Here is a 14853-nt window from a genome sequence, read left to right as displayed (position 1 = left end):
AAGAACGGTTAGAGTGTTGGGCGATTATTTTTGGGGCATTTTTTTATTATTTTAGTCTATGGCTGACAATTTAGACAAGCTATTAGAAACCACTGGGTTGAAGCAATTGCCGTTAAAAGGAGACATACACACAGCAGATATTGACTAACTAAAATTAGCTAGCAAGATTAGACCCCACCAATAATGACCCATAAGAAACAAATACAATTCCACAAGTTATCAACCATCCACCAACTAACCTCTTCTCTTTCCTCATAAGTTGGATCTGCTTTGCATCCCGATCTCCATCTCCATGATAATATTCACTCACATCAACATCCCAATCATCAGCCGTCTCCTCATCAAAATCTCCTTCATCCTCTTTCCAATACTGAGCATCTGTGTACGTGATGTATAGGAATGAATGAATATATGTATTTTGCTTGATCCTTGCGGCCGGAAAGCGACAGTCGTTATATAAATGAATGTAACTTGCTTTATCCTCGTGTGATGGGAAAACAACAGTCGTTATAATACGGGTGTTCTGTTTCATACACCGCAGTCTGCTTAGGAGTTACCACGAATGTAACTTTGTGTTTGATTCTTTTATAACTTGCTTTATTCTTGTGCGGCTGGAAAACGATAGTCATTATAACAGTTTTTTCTGTTTCATACACCTAGTGTGTCCTATGAGTTACCACGCATGTTACTTTATGTTTCATTCTTTTTTATGTATGGCTGACAGATTCAACAACCCATTAGTGACCCCTGAGTAAGAGTAATTGCCGTCAAGTGTCTTGCCTAAGGACACATACGCCCACAATGATAGAAGCTAGGTTAGAGGCAAACACGGTAACCTCTTTCCCACAGCCCCGAAATGAAAATTTTTCATTTAATTATAACATGTCAATGTGTGGTATACATAAATACTGTTACACCTTATTCCTGTTACAAGTTTCTTCGATAGTTTTTTCTTCGATATACAATTTGAACAACCCATATGGGAACATTATCAAGATATGTCTGTGATAAAGTAACTTATTATATTTGGGTTTAACAAACTAAAACGATGGATATCTACAAACATATAATAACGATATAATACATCATAATAAACCTAAAGTAAACGCTATACAACCTAACTATACTGCAGTACCAACTAAACTAACTGGTGACTGTGCGTACAACACGACACAACAAAAGCGTTAATTACTCGGCGCGGGCAGCAGGAATAAAAGCGGGGTATGTATTTTAAAATATATAACAGCACATACACACCTGTATAAAACACAAGACCACTCCCACCCTTCTCCCATTTCAATTCAATATCTTCTTCAAATAAACGCTCTTTGCATCTTTCCTGTGAAGTAACATCATCATGGAAAGCCTCGTGTCTCTCCCACTCTTCCCCATCATCTGAATCTGCATCATCATCTAATGACATTAATATTATGTTAAATGTTAGGTAAAAATAAACTTGACCAGGCGACAATGCTAAGATTTTTTATGAGAAAAAGTGTCACATTACACATTTGTAAGTAATATCACGTCAAAAAAAAAATTATTGAGTCCATGCACAGTTGATAGTATCAAAGTCTAGGGCGAATGTTAATATCTTTTCTAATTACTGAAGTGACAAAGAACTGAAAAAACGAATATAAATCTAGATAAAAACTTAATAACAGAATAGTAATATACAATTATACAGGTGTCCTATTACAGACAGTATGTGGTGGGCATGGCTCATGCACCTTATGCATGCAAAAAAGTTTTTTTAGGATGGAATTTTGTGGGCGATTTTTTTATAGTTTTCCTTTATTTGTATGACTGACAATTTGGATAAGCAAATTACCACTGGGTTTCAGCAATATTCAATAAATGTCTTGTCCAAGGACACACCTACAATGGCGCAACAAGGAAGCATTGAGCTTTGAACCTGTTATCCTCTGGTTATCAAGTATTTTCCCCAAAAAATAAAATTGTTTGGCTACTACCAATAAATGAAACATGAAATTATCAAATACCTCTTTCTGTCTCATTATTTTCAGTGTTTGTAGGTTTCTCACATGATAAAGATGATTGATATTTATAACCAACATTTCCATAAAGTTTATTGCTTGCTGTAGAAGGGAACTCAAGTTTCAATTTCTTTATGATGCTTGATTGAAAAAATTATAATATATAAATAATGTGTTTTATTACATTAAAAATGGTGATTTTGTAAATAAAATTTCTGGTTATCTTGCAAAATTATAGGTTGTTAAAGGGGTATATTTATTCATTGGGGGGGAATGGTTCTCCAACTTGCATGGTTGATTTTTCTAACGAATGGTAGGATACTTCGTATTTATACGAAATAGAATGTTATATATTATATATCTATAACAAAAATTAACATTGAGAAATGAATACAACATATAGGCATATACTGGGGGAAGCAGATTACAGAATAATTAGGTACTCTAGGATAACTTAGAATAGTTTATTTCAAATCCAGAATTTCAAATAATTTTTCATTTATATTATAATATCAAGTTTACCTACAAAAATTAGTTTATTGTCACTTAAATAGTAGCCTTGCTGGATCATGAAGTAAAAAGTAATCAAAAATTATACCATTAGGTACTTTTGCGTTGTGATAATCAGTTTCCAGATGTTGGCATTTTCGCACCATACATTTATGCATACACGAATTTATGAAACAATTTATTAAATTATATTTTAAAAAATTAAACAACACGACTTAAAGCTAATATGTAAGTGACCATTACTTACTTTGGTGGAAGTTTACAATCCCTGACTAAGTTTAGAAAAACTTTGACTGGCGTTCCTACATTTCCATGAGGCATTACATTACTAGGGGGTTGTAACTCAGACAACTTGAATAAATCGTCAACACTTAGATCTTTTGTATCAGTGATACCAAGCCGCCTTTTTTCACTGCTGGTTAAATATCTGCAAGAACATAATAATAGTAGGGTGGGAAAAGATGGGACACCTTTTCATTCTATTTTCTCGTTCCATTTGGTAGTGAACAAAAAACATTCAAAGAATTATAAAACCCTGTACTCGCGACTCCAATAAAACGTTGTTAATTGTTTAAAATACAGTCAGGATATTTGGATATTACATGCTAAAGGTGTCCCATCTTCCCCCACAGTATTATGTAGAATACCATAGGCGTCGGACTTTTAAAAATACGGGGGAGGCACAATGAGCATTCATATACAATAAATATGTTTACTGATCAATATAGTGTATAAAATTTCAGGGTTGGTGCTTATGTTAGATACATTAATCCCTTGATCATCTGTTTTAATAATAATAAATTTATTTGTCTCTTCAATTACGGTTTCGAAGATTTAGAAATATTTTAAAGAAAAGACAGGATATAGCGACAAAACAACAGTTGTTAAAACACGCTTACAGTTAAAAACATATTTACATTTAATTGGAAGAAAATAAGTGTGGTTGCTACACCTAGCAGACAAACGAGCAATTTTTGTTTCATTAGTATCAAGTTAAACTTCTAATAGAAACAAAATTGGGGAATAAAATATATGCATACCAAAAATACTACTACGGTCATCCAAAAGCCGTAAGAGAATAAACAGTGATAACAGATCATCCAGATAGTTTGTTATGTTAAAAGAACATGCTATAAACGGACATATATATATATAGAATAAAGTTTTATAGTGATAGTATTGATATTGGTGATTAACTTACTGAGTTAAGTTTGAAATGTTCTTCTTTGATATCAAGTTGATTATACATTTTTCTGTGAGCATATTCCCTTCTTTGTCATCCCAATATTTCTTGTTATATTTTGTTACAAAGTTATGACGCTGGGCACAAGTTCTTAGTGAAGCAATGCAAACGAATGTTGAAGTTTCCTTCATCGAAACTGTATTCACATCTAAAGAATTTGTTAATACTTAGTTTGGCACTGGTGAAGAATCTTATGGTACATACATAATAAGCTGGTACCAAGTGCTAAAGGTTGGTAGTTAGGGGTTATTAGTTGAGGCTTAGTGGTTATAGGGGTAAGTAGTTGAAATTACAGATCAGATAACGCAGGGGAGTATTTTTCACTGGCAACATTTGTTTCAAACTGCCAAAACAAGCTTAACATTTAAAAAAATTATGTCGGACTGGCCCCTAGGTTAGGGATTTAGGGGTTGATGGTTAGGGGGGTTAGTAGTTAGTGGTTAGCAAATAAGGTGGGGGAAGAGACTCTTCACTAGCACCGAGATGGAGCAATGTCCGTTAAGTGTCTTGCCCGAGGATAAAAACACTTATCAGCATCGATGTCGAGCATCCAATCGGTAGCCTACTCTTTGGTTACAATGCAAGCGCCTGAACCACTGTGTCTGACAAAAACTCATCCATAATTTATAAGTGATGATAATTATAATTATACTACAGTATGCTACCTTTCTTTTGTTGCTTTTGTGGGCGATGTTCAGGTCTATGTTTGAAGTGAAAACAAGAAAAACTTTCATTTTCGACAGCGTCTGAGAAGAATCGTCTTAAGTCTGCGGAACGATAACTTAGCGGTATGTTTCGAACAATGACAAACACTGGCGTAGAGCTACTTTCCATGATATATCTTTTTACATGTTCCTATTTTCTAAAAGAACGTTTTAACTTAGTTGTTTACACTCTTTAAATGTCCGAAAATGATTTTACAATGGATAGTTAAACATATACACATTCGTTACAGTCAGTGCTCAAGTAAACACACGTATATTACTATATTTAGTATTTTAACCAGAAACCTCGCTTTGTTTTTATTTGCAAACATTTCTCAATACTTGGGGGAATACCAGATTTTCGACAAAAGATAAAGACCAACATAGAAATGTCAATGAAAACTTAAAACGTCGTGAAAACGTCAGATGTTTGTAATTGTTGTAAAAGTTTTCGTTTGAACTGTTTCCTTGCAACATATTTCTTACACAATCAAAAATATACAGTTGCTGTTATTTTTTTATTTAAAACTCTTCAAATTGCCTGTATTTACAAATATAACGAATTAAAATATTTTTTTATAAATAAGTTCACATTAAAGCGTATGTAAAACAATCATATTTGTGATTATTATTATTTTATTTAAATGAAATAACACAGTGATTATTATTGGTGTTGGTATAATTTTTTTAGTAAAGTAAAAATCACAACACAAAATTTATGGCAATCATATGTTACACAAGCACATAGACGACTTTCATTGAATTATATTTCCTGTGCACAACAAAATAAAATCTCTTCCCAGACTCTAACTAGTTTGTATGCGAGTCAAATGTACAAATATTCTTGACAGGATACATTTGCAAAAAATCTGCCCAGGATGGATTTTCATTGGTGGCTGTCAGGTAAAAATAATCCAAACATTCACTTACTGTTTTTTTTTTACTGTAAACATGGTCAATGGACTTGCTGCTAAAGACACAACAAATCATTTCTAAGAGTTTATACAGGGAAGGGAGTTGTGCACCTGCTTGGCTGAGAAGCTGTAATGAGCAGTTGACCCAAACAAGGCAGAGAACCAGTGTCATCACTCTTTTTTCTCCCAAATATATTCACAGAAAACCAACCTTTATAAGGAACTCGAAGAACAAAAGTTGCTGAAGTGCTGTCGGATTGCTGCACTGATGTAAGTTTATCACATGGGGAATTTTTAGCTTCATTACCTAGTGGTATAAGGTCTATTTGTAGAACCATTGGTTGGGAAAGGCCTATGCATACTTTTACATCATTTCCCCCTTTGTAAGAACAAACTGGAAGACTTGTCATCCACCTTTCAAACTTAAAATGTGAACAGATCTCAGGCTCTGCATGTTGAAAACCCCTAAAATGAAGACCCATTTTGAACCCTTGTAAATTAATCCCCCATGTACGATTTTTAGGGGTTAATGAAGATTCATCAGCTCTGGTAACTTTGCTACAGTTGATCAGCATTTTGTAAACCCCAGGAATACTTCCATTAGATCTGGCAGCATAAACCATAAGCACGACCGGTGCAAGCTTCGGATTGCTCGCTGGTATCTTTATTCTGAACACTGTTTCTTGACCAGTAGTCTCAATTAAAACATTATTTTTCATATTGGGCAAAGAAGCTGCTGAAAGAAGGTCACTGGAAAAAGAGAGTGGCTCTTGGTGTGAAAAAGAGATGAAACATTGACCAGTGCTGTCTGCATCAATACATGCTTCTTGAATCAAATCATCATTTTTGGGACTGTGTGATAAAATACTGAGACCAACAGTGTCATAGTTGGGCAAACATTTTCCTAGTTGGTCTGCTCCAATATCTGGAAATGGAAGAGCGTTTTCCCCTTTCTTTTGTTTTTGAGAGACAACCAAATAAGAGCAGAAATGGTTTAAAGGTTTGTTGTCTTCAGCATCTGAAATGGTTTTCTGGTACAACATTAAACAGTAGTTGCCATAAGTTGGTGCGCGAACTCGAAAAACAACAACATTTCTTTTGTTTCGTTCAAAAATTGTGTGGACTGAAAAACTTTTCATACCATCCTTATCGTTAAATACACTGAACAAACTTTGAGTGAATTTTAAGCAAACTTTTCCTTTAGGAAGCTGCAGAACCGCTTTTGCTTCTCCATTTTCATCGCATTGAACAACAGGTCCTTTATGAGAGACTGCTGTCATGTTGAGTTGTGAGACTTCTTTTCCTGGTCCATAGTATGAACTCGAATTTGGAAATGGTGGGACAGCGGACAAACTTTGATCATTAGACATTTTTTTGTCAGAACAGTTAATTTGGTATTCTGACATGCAGGTAAAAGAATTTTCCGAAAATTTCTTGGAGAGAGCCTGGATCCTTATCTGGTACTTCCCAGGTGTCGGAATGTAGATTTCAAACACCTTCAACACAAATAAATAAAAAGTTGTAAATACCAAATAAAAATAATTATCTAAGTAAAAGCATAAAACTTGGTGCGACCTGTAGTAATTTTAATATCAGTATGCTTTACCAGTTAAAATATGCTGTTTTACTCCATGAATTGTGATTGAACACAAGATTTGAGTCACATACATGTAAACTGATGGTTTTCAATGGTCATGCACTGCACTAATTGCTCCAAACAGTAGGATTTAACCAAATTATCAAGTATACAGTAACACGAAATCCATCACCTACATACCCCCAAGCAAGAAATTTTATATGTAATAGGCCAGTTCTGTTATAATTACCTGGTTCATCTTTTAGCAAACAAAATTTATGTTATAAACAATCTAATAATTTAATTGTATTGTTTTCAAGCCCCATGTTTTTTTATTGCAAATTTGCAAATATAGATTTTAACTTACCTCATATTGACTCTCGCTGTATTGTAGAATGTACTGGTTCAAAGGAACTCTATCAATTTCCTTTTTCCTATCTCTTGTTTTAAGTATTGCTTTAAATTTTGCATCAGTTCGAGCAAACTTGGAAGGTTCAATTAAAATTCGAACAAACCCATATTCATCAGTGAGGACCACACCTGAGTCATGTGACTTTAACTTCATTTGTAGTTTGTAGAAAATTGGCCAGTGTCTTACAGAATCCTGAGTAGTAAAATAACCTGCTCTAAAATTCTGCACAAAAAACATGTAAAATATTTTGACAGTAAAATCTAGCAAAATCTGAACACAAAAACACATTGAAGCAAAATGGTTAAGTCTTCACATAAAACACCTCAAAGTTATCCCATAAAATGAGAATAGGATATACACACATTAAACTGTTGAAGAGTTACTGGTTTTCGCAGCAATTGCCATTCAACATCATCAGGAAAGTGAGTGCTGATTAGTTGATCAGGATCAGTGAGAAAATAATGTTCCTCATATCTGTACTTTGTATTCCAATCCTTGATTTCTAAATCATCATCCTCTGTGCATAAAACATGAAAAATGTTAAAACAAATATTAAATTCTGTTTTACACTTGTTTATAAGGACAAAAACGTGATGTTTTAATATTATAAATGTAATTCGCATAGGTGTTTCTGCTGCTACCATCATGGGCGTATGTGTGCTTGGGCAAGACACTTATTGCTTCAACCCAGTGGGCAATTGCTCCAAGCCAGTGGTCCCTAATCGGTTTACCAACCCAGTGGTCACTAATACACAAAATTACATACTTTAATTGGTGACTTGTAAGCTGGCACGAGGTGTATCAACACCCGTGTTATAACAACTGTCGTTTTCCCGCCACACAAGGATAAAGTAAGTTACATTTACATTTGCCCCAATATTGGTTGTAAAAAATCATCCCCCCTAAAAAGTTTTTTTTCTTAATATACCTATTATATGTCTAGAGCCCCAGTGTGTGTCAATCAATCTCCACTGTCCATCAATCAAGACTCCATTCCAACTCCCATAAAGTGTTTCATCAGGACCACCAAACTTATGATCAGGATGATAGCCAACACCCTTTACATAACCTTTGATTGTTTTGGCATGCAAACCAGCAGCACTGTTAAAAATCATTCAAATAAAAGCAATATTTTATTCTAATAACAAATAATTTATGTTTTATTTATCTTTTTAACTGCATTTTCAAGAACATCCTTTTAAATATAGAAATAGGAATTACCACCAAAATGACAGAATAAATGGGCATATACATAGTGTTTTATTACACCAGGTTTCTAAATTAAATTAACTGTTGTTAAGTAAGAATTATATATGTACTAAGTTTGTGGAGAAGTTAAGGATATTCCTCTGCTGTGTATCAACCGTTGTAGTTTAGCCACAACCATACAACGTTTATTTAAAAATATCACTTTATACCCGCATAATCGCAAAAACAACGCTGGGTAAGTTCCTTTCTCTTGTTTGATTGCCCGAAGATAAAATAGCGGGGTGTCTTCAGGAATATCATCTTCAAACTCTATAGCATTAAGATCTTGTGAAGTTATCCAGTGGAATAATATTCTCACCTGTTTAGATATATAAGTAATTTAATTACACTAAAAAACATTGCTTAAATGAAACTAATTTAAGCAATAGGGTGCACTGCAATATATTATTAAAAAAAAAACTAATAGAAATAACCGATTAGTTTAAAGAGTTTATTTAATATGAATAAAGGGTTGAATTTTCTTAGTATAAAAGTGTTACTATCCCTCCAGCTTTGGGATTGAAAATATATAATTAACGCTGTTTACTATTTTTTTATATTAGATTTAAAGAAAATAATAACTTGTTAAATTTTTAAATAATACTTCATTATCCTTCATTTTAGTTAAAATAGTGAGAATAAACAGATAAAATATTAACCTTCTCCAAATCTGTAAGTTGTCCAATAAAAAGTTCTTCCATTAGATCGGCAAAAGTAAAAGTTGATGATGTCACTTTATCCACACTTATCGCATATTTTTCCAAATCAGAAAACAAAGCAGTATTTTCTTCACTGCAAAAATACATAAATTTGTAAATTGTGCAAAGGTTAAATGAATGAATGTAACTAACTTTATCCTTGCGTGGCCGAAAACAACAGTCGTTAAACATGGGTGTTTTGTGTAATACACCTCGTGCCAGCTTACGAGTTACCAAGTATGTTACTTGTAGTTATTTGTTTAATTTCATAGATGGAGAATAGTTGGTTTGTAGCTTATTACTGCTATAGTTGTGGGAGCATGGCCTTGGGAAAACACTAAATAAAAATTGCTCAATAACTTTCCGAGTTTGGTAATCAATATTAGCTCTTGGGAATTCGCAATTGGTCACTGGGTGGTTTAAATAGAAAGAAAAACAGTGTTATCGCAAGAAACATACATGACAAGATGCACATTGTTTTCAAAGACCATAACTGATATCTGTTACAAAATTCATGGAGAAAAATAGAAAATATATAGAGAGATATTTACAATATTTCAAGAAGCATTATTGCTTATCAGGATTTGTCATTATGTATTTACATGTACATTAAGGAGGTACATTGAACAAACCTATATAGTGCTTTCTTTTTAGTTACAGGTTCTTCAGGCTTTGGTGCTTCTGTTTCGTTCGGATTGATAAATAAATCAACAGATTTCTAATAACACAGACATTGTACAAATTATTTAGCACACTGAACTAGTGAATATAGTAAACCGAGTACCTGATTAAAGTCTGTTTGTTGCTCTGCATTGATTTGCTGTCTGGTTTCTCTTCTTACAAAAAGTTTATGCAGAAATTTCTTTTGCTCTTCGATTTTTTCTTTTTTAACAGTGTCTTCATTCCTGTTAACATTAAAGCAACGATGGTTCTTTGTGATGCATCAAAAGAAAGAAAGGCTAATTTGCAATTAGAACACAAAATTCCCTTAAAGTGAGAATATGTGAATTTTTTTATCCTTTTTTTATTGCTTGTAATAAAAAAATTAAAAACACCGGCTATGCAACAAATACAAAGTAACACCTTGTGGCTGTAACATTAATCATCATTTTGCCAAGATTATTATATAATGACAAAACACAGGCACAAGCATAAATTGGCTTAAATACCTTTTAAGACTTTTTACCACCTTTTCCACTTCTTCAGTGAAATCCATTGTAATGGTAATTTTATTTTTTATCTGAAATTAACAAAACTCTTAGAATTCCTTTTAAATTATTATCCCAATGCCTGGACTTCATTTTGTACATCTATTTATAAATGGTTTTTCTTACATTTGTACATTTGTGTCCACATATTAGCATGTTACAGTAAATATACCATCGCTAGGATATACTCTAATTTAAACACTGTTGCACAACCAAATTAACACTGAATCACAAATACTTTGACTGTTAAAAACTACCGTCACAGTCTCAGAAACTTCTGTTTCATACTCCGACGCATCATTGGAACTATCATCCTAAAAATAAAAAAAAATGTTTTAGTAATTCATGAATATAGCATATTTTTCTAAAGACAGTCGTTATAGCACATGTGGTCCTGTTTCATACACCTGTACCCGCTCATAAGTTACCATGTCATTTTGTGGCTAGTTATTTTTTAACTCCTTTTTCGGTAATTTATGACTCCCAGTTTAGACATTGACAAAGTTGACAAAAATTACCCAATAGCTTTATAATTTAATTACCATTAGTATTCACAAGAAATTGGTGCTTTGTGTCTGCCCAGGGTCGCACATGACTTACTTATGTATGGCGGTGGAACACAAAACTCATAAAACAGGTATTTGTAACTTTGTAAGCAATAGTTTTTGTTTAGATTTTTCTCATTTTCTCCAAGACTGACAATTTGGACAGTGTTAGGTTGGAGCAATTGCTGTGAAGTGTCTTACCCATGAACACCAATGTGGAGAATTGTAGCAGTCTTATATATTAACACATAGTTTAGTCAGTGTGTTCTATAAATATATTGGATCTCAATCATACAAATTATAAAATACCCAATGACAACTAAGCTGAATATCTAAGTTACCAAGGTACCCACATTATACAGACCAATGCTACAAACTTTTTGACACGAATAAAACAATTTGATAATTAAGACTGGTCAAAAGTCACCATTACCTTTTCATCAACTTCTTCTATATTCCCCAAACCACCTGTTGATCCATCATCCTGAATTGTATATAACATTTCATTATCGATACATGGTAAATACAAGAACCTGTAGATAACAATGTTAAAGTATGTCCTATTATTGGCTATGTACATGTAGTTGTAGTTTAATAATATAAGTTTTTTCTATATTTCTATATTTAACTACTGACATAAAACAGAATCATGCAGTATCTTATTTATTCTGCTGCAGTGAGGCAACAAACGTCATTGTATTAGGAGTCAAGGAGTGTTCTGTTTCATACACCTGGTGCCCAGCACTTACAAGTTATCATATGTAAATTTGTGGGTGATTACGTTATTTTGTTTTAATGTATGGGTGACAGATTGGAGAACCCATAAGGGACCACTGGGTTGAAGCAATTGACAATAAGTGTCTTGCCCAAGAATGCATACGATGGGGTAGCACATTATAAAGCAAGATCAAGCACACATCAGGGCCCTGATCAGTAATCATACAAATGAACTTCAACCTTATTACATCCAGTAAAAATCAAAAATACAAAACAAAGAATCACCTCTTCTAAACTACTTTCAGTTTCAGAATCCTCCTGAATTGAATGTAATCATTTATTATATAATTATTTAGGAAAAGTCAGAACTAATTAGTTTAACAATTAACAAATAAATTTGTTTTTTAACTTATTGTTTGTTTTTTTAAAAAAGTATTTGCATAGCTTTTAAACCAAAAATGGAATGAAAAACCTGCGCATACCATAGATTGTGTGCCTTCATCATATTCATTGTCAGGGGTTAGATATACAGGGGAGTCTGTAAGTAAAAACCAATTGCAACATATGAATTTAAAAATAAATAATAATGTTTATTTAAACCACTAGACATTACAACACATACATGAATGTAACTTGTTTCTAGGGATGCACATTACAGAATAATTAGGTATTCTAGGATATCCTAGAATACTTTAATTCAAATCTAGAATTCCGAATCTAGAATTTCGAATCTTTTTATATTTATAGAAAAAAAAAATTTTACCCACAAAAGTCAGTTTATTGACCCTTTCATAACAGCCTTGTTGGATCTTGAGTTGTAAAATGATCAAAAATTGTACTATTGGGTAGTTTTTGCGTCATGAAACGTATAGCAGGCTATGAAAAGACGTTACGAAACGTTTACTCTCGAAAGTCCCACAAACACAAAAATATTTTTTTTCAAAATTAATAAGTTTCAAAAATTGTTAATATAGTATATGGGATGACGTGTAATTACGTCATTAAACAGAATACCGAATCCCGTAAATAGATTCGAATACAAAAGGATTCGAATCTCATGGATTCGAAATTCTGTAATGTGCATCCCTACTTGTTTCACAAACCTCGTGCCTGCTGCTTATAAGTTACCAAGTATAAAACTTTTTGACTGATTGTACACTGTCTATGCCTTATGTATCATGCAAGCAACATAAAACTACTTTTACCTCGAGTAATGCCATTAGATACAAAATACACCATCAATCTGTTACATGTGACCAACACACTTGATGAGTTATCCCCTTCCCCATTGTTAGAAGCATTTTGTATCTGAATATAAGAATGTAACCTGTTTATCTTCACATGACGGGGCAACAGTAGCCAGTACTAAGTGTGTTTAATGTTGCCAGGCCCTATTGTGTTTTATACACCTTTTGTTAACCACATATTTAACTTTATGGGCAATAATTTGGTGGATTTTTATAATGCATTACTGACAACTTTGACAACCCATAAGGGACAATTGGGTTGGAGCAACTGGCGGTAATAAGTGTCTTGCATAAGTACAAGATTTGAGGATTAGCTAGGGCCAAACTAATAAGTATAGCACTACAGGAAAATATGAAACGACTTTACCACCTAAACCCATATTGGTGCAGGTGATCAATCACATCATTCTTTGTTTTTACTACCAACGAGCAAGGAGAATAAAAACATGCTCCATTTTACCCCACTAAATTTTAACAGAAACCTGTCTTGTTTCAATGATTTGTTATGTATGGATGGCCAAAATAATATGCTGAAGTAGCTTTACCACCCCTAACACTTACGATATATGCACTGTTTCCATCAAATTCTGACTCGCTGTTATCAGTGACGCTTCCGTCTAAATAAGAAGACCTTTAGAAACACGAGGGAGAAAAGGAACATGGCAAAAAGTATCGAGTATTCCCTTTTATGAGAAACATTCCCATTTCTCGGGCACAGTAGAAAAAAAAGCCATTTAATTTTTGAAAACGCTATTCTGTTGATGCAGCTTTAAAAAATGTTTCGACACAAGTTTACTATTAAGTCATCATGGAATATGACATATTTAATATACCTGTAAGTGAATGGCGGTTTGCCGATGTAAGACGTCGCAGTTCGTCTTTCGTTACAGATTTTACCACCAAGTTGTTGCATGCAACTGCCACGTCTCTCTTTTGGATATGTGGCACTCCAGGTCCAGAAGTAGACTAATATATAAACGGTGGTTAAGTTCTAAACACGTTTATAGTATAGGGTAGAACACCTGTAGCACATATTGTCCAAATAACTTGATCGTGTAACAATTAACAACGGTCTATGGAAGTCGTGAGGATACGGTTTTATAATTCTTTGAATGTTTTATGTTTACGATCAAATTGCGTGGAGAATATATAATGAAAAGGTGTTCCATATATTCCCTTACCCTACTATTATGCGGGCTAGCGTATAATTACACTTATATGCTTCAGGTTTGGATAACCATAAATTGCAGCTATTTAAAATAGTTTTGCGAAAGCCGATATCTATTTGCACACAAGAGTTCCAAGCACCGCCTCAATCGAGCATTATATGCAGGTCAGAAATAATAATATATATTAGGGCGGGGGAAGATGGGACACCTTTTTATTTTGTTTTCTTTTTCCATTTATTAGTAAACAAAGAACATTCAAAGAATGATGAAACCGTATCCTTACGACTTTCACAGACCGTTGTTAATTCTTTAAAACATGATCAGGCTATTTGGAAATTATGTGTTAAAGGTGTCCCATCTTCCCCCACCCTACTATACATGCTTCTACATATATATTAATTGCATTAGTTGTAATATGTACTTACCGCTCTAGATATAGGCCTATTATCTTTCGGAGGATCGGGTCGGATAACACTGCTGCTTGAACCGCCCATGTTGATAACTATATAGTAGGATGGGAAAGGATGGAACACCTTTAGCACATTTATAATATCTAAATATACTGATCGTGTTTTAAACAATTAACAACGGTCTGTGGAAGTCCATGTGGATAGTTTTGAATGTTCTTTGTTAACTACTAAATGGGACGAGTAAATAGAGTTAAA

General features: G+C 33.5%; 2 protein-coding genes across 5 annotated transcripts in view; both read right to left on the bottom strand.

The window, feature by feature from the left end:
* The window catches only part of LOC100186951 (G patch domain-containing protein 3), an 8046-nt gene extending 3396 nt beyond the window's left edge, over positions 1-4650 (bottom strand). Inside the window, exons 1-6 of the mRNA XM_026838700.1 lie at positions 4416-4650; positions 3709-3898; positions 2755-2934; positions 2004-2137; positions 1258-1413; positions 240-378 (exon numbers count right to left, since the gene is read on the bottom strand). Coding sequence (XP_026694501.1) covers positions 240-378; positions 1258-1413; positions 2004-2137; positions 2755-2934; positions 3709-3898; positions 4416-4584 — 968 coding nt within the window. The 5' untranslated portion in view covers positions 4585-4650. The remainder of the gene's footprint in view (positions 1-239; positions 379-1257; positions 1414-2003; positions 2138-2754; positions 2935-3708; positions 3899-4415) is intronic.
* Positions 4651-4657: 7 nt separating this feature from the next.
* On the bottom strand, positions 4658-14758 carry LOC100176689 (hillarin-like). Of its 4 annotated transcripts, XM_009863226.3 has the most exons (17): positions 14614-14758; positions 13853-13985; positions 13581-13636; positions 12978-13080; positions 12255-12310; positions 12058-12090; positions 11489-11539; positions 10768-10824; positions 10472-10542; positions 10087-10207; positions 9935-10020; positions 9264-9396; positions 8775-8923; positions 8285-8457; positions 7719-7873; positions 7312-7548; positions 4658-6864 (listed from the first exon to the last, which is right to left on the bottom strand). In XM_009863226.3, the coding sequence occupies exons 1-17, from the start codon at positions 14680-14682 to the stop codon at positions 5455-5457; spliced, it is 3093 nt and encodes a 1030-aa protein (XP_009861528.1). In that variant the 5' UTR covers positions 14683-14758; the 3' UTR covers positions 4658-5454. The 4 variants fall into 4 exon arrangements, with proteins under 4 accessions (XP_009861528.1, XP_026694483.1, XP_018671348.1 ...); XM_026838682.1 differs by lacking the exon at positions 12058-12090; XM_018815803.2 differs by lacking the exons at positions 13581-13636; positions 13853-13985; positions 14614-14758 and adding an exon at positions 13390-13477.
* Between the last annotated feature and the right edge of the window lie 95 nt (positions 14759-14853).

This window comes from Ciona intestinalis, unplaced genomic scaffold, assembly GCF_000224145.3.
Source record: "Ciona intestinalis unplaced genomic scaffold, KH HT000103.2, whole genome shotgun sequence".
NCBI classification, from domain to species: Eukaryota; Metazoa; Chordata; class Ascidiacea; order Phlebobranchia; family Cionidae; genus Ciona; species Ciona intestinalis.
The sequence above is the reverse complement of the archived record's forward strand: the minus strand, read 5'-3'. Positions and strand labels throughout refer to the sequence as shown.

What these genes read in the sequence shown, in the direction of transcription:
- LOC100176689 (XM_009863226.3), bottom strand. Translation starts at nt 14,682, where the DNA reads ATGGGCGGTTCAAGCAGCAGTGTTATCCGACCCGATCCTCCGAAAGAT. An exon ending in AACTTACAGATTTGGAGAAG is followed by an intron (nt 8,924 to 9,263) that starts GTTAATATTTTA and finishes ATATCTAAACAG; the next exon opens with GTGAGAATATTATTCCACTG. An exon ending in TAACTCTTCAACAGTTTAAT is followed by an intron (nt 7,549 to 7,718) that starts GTGTGTATATCC and finishes TTTACTACTCAG; the next exon opens with GATTCTGTAAGACACTGGCC.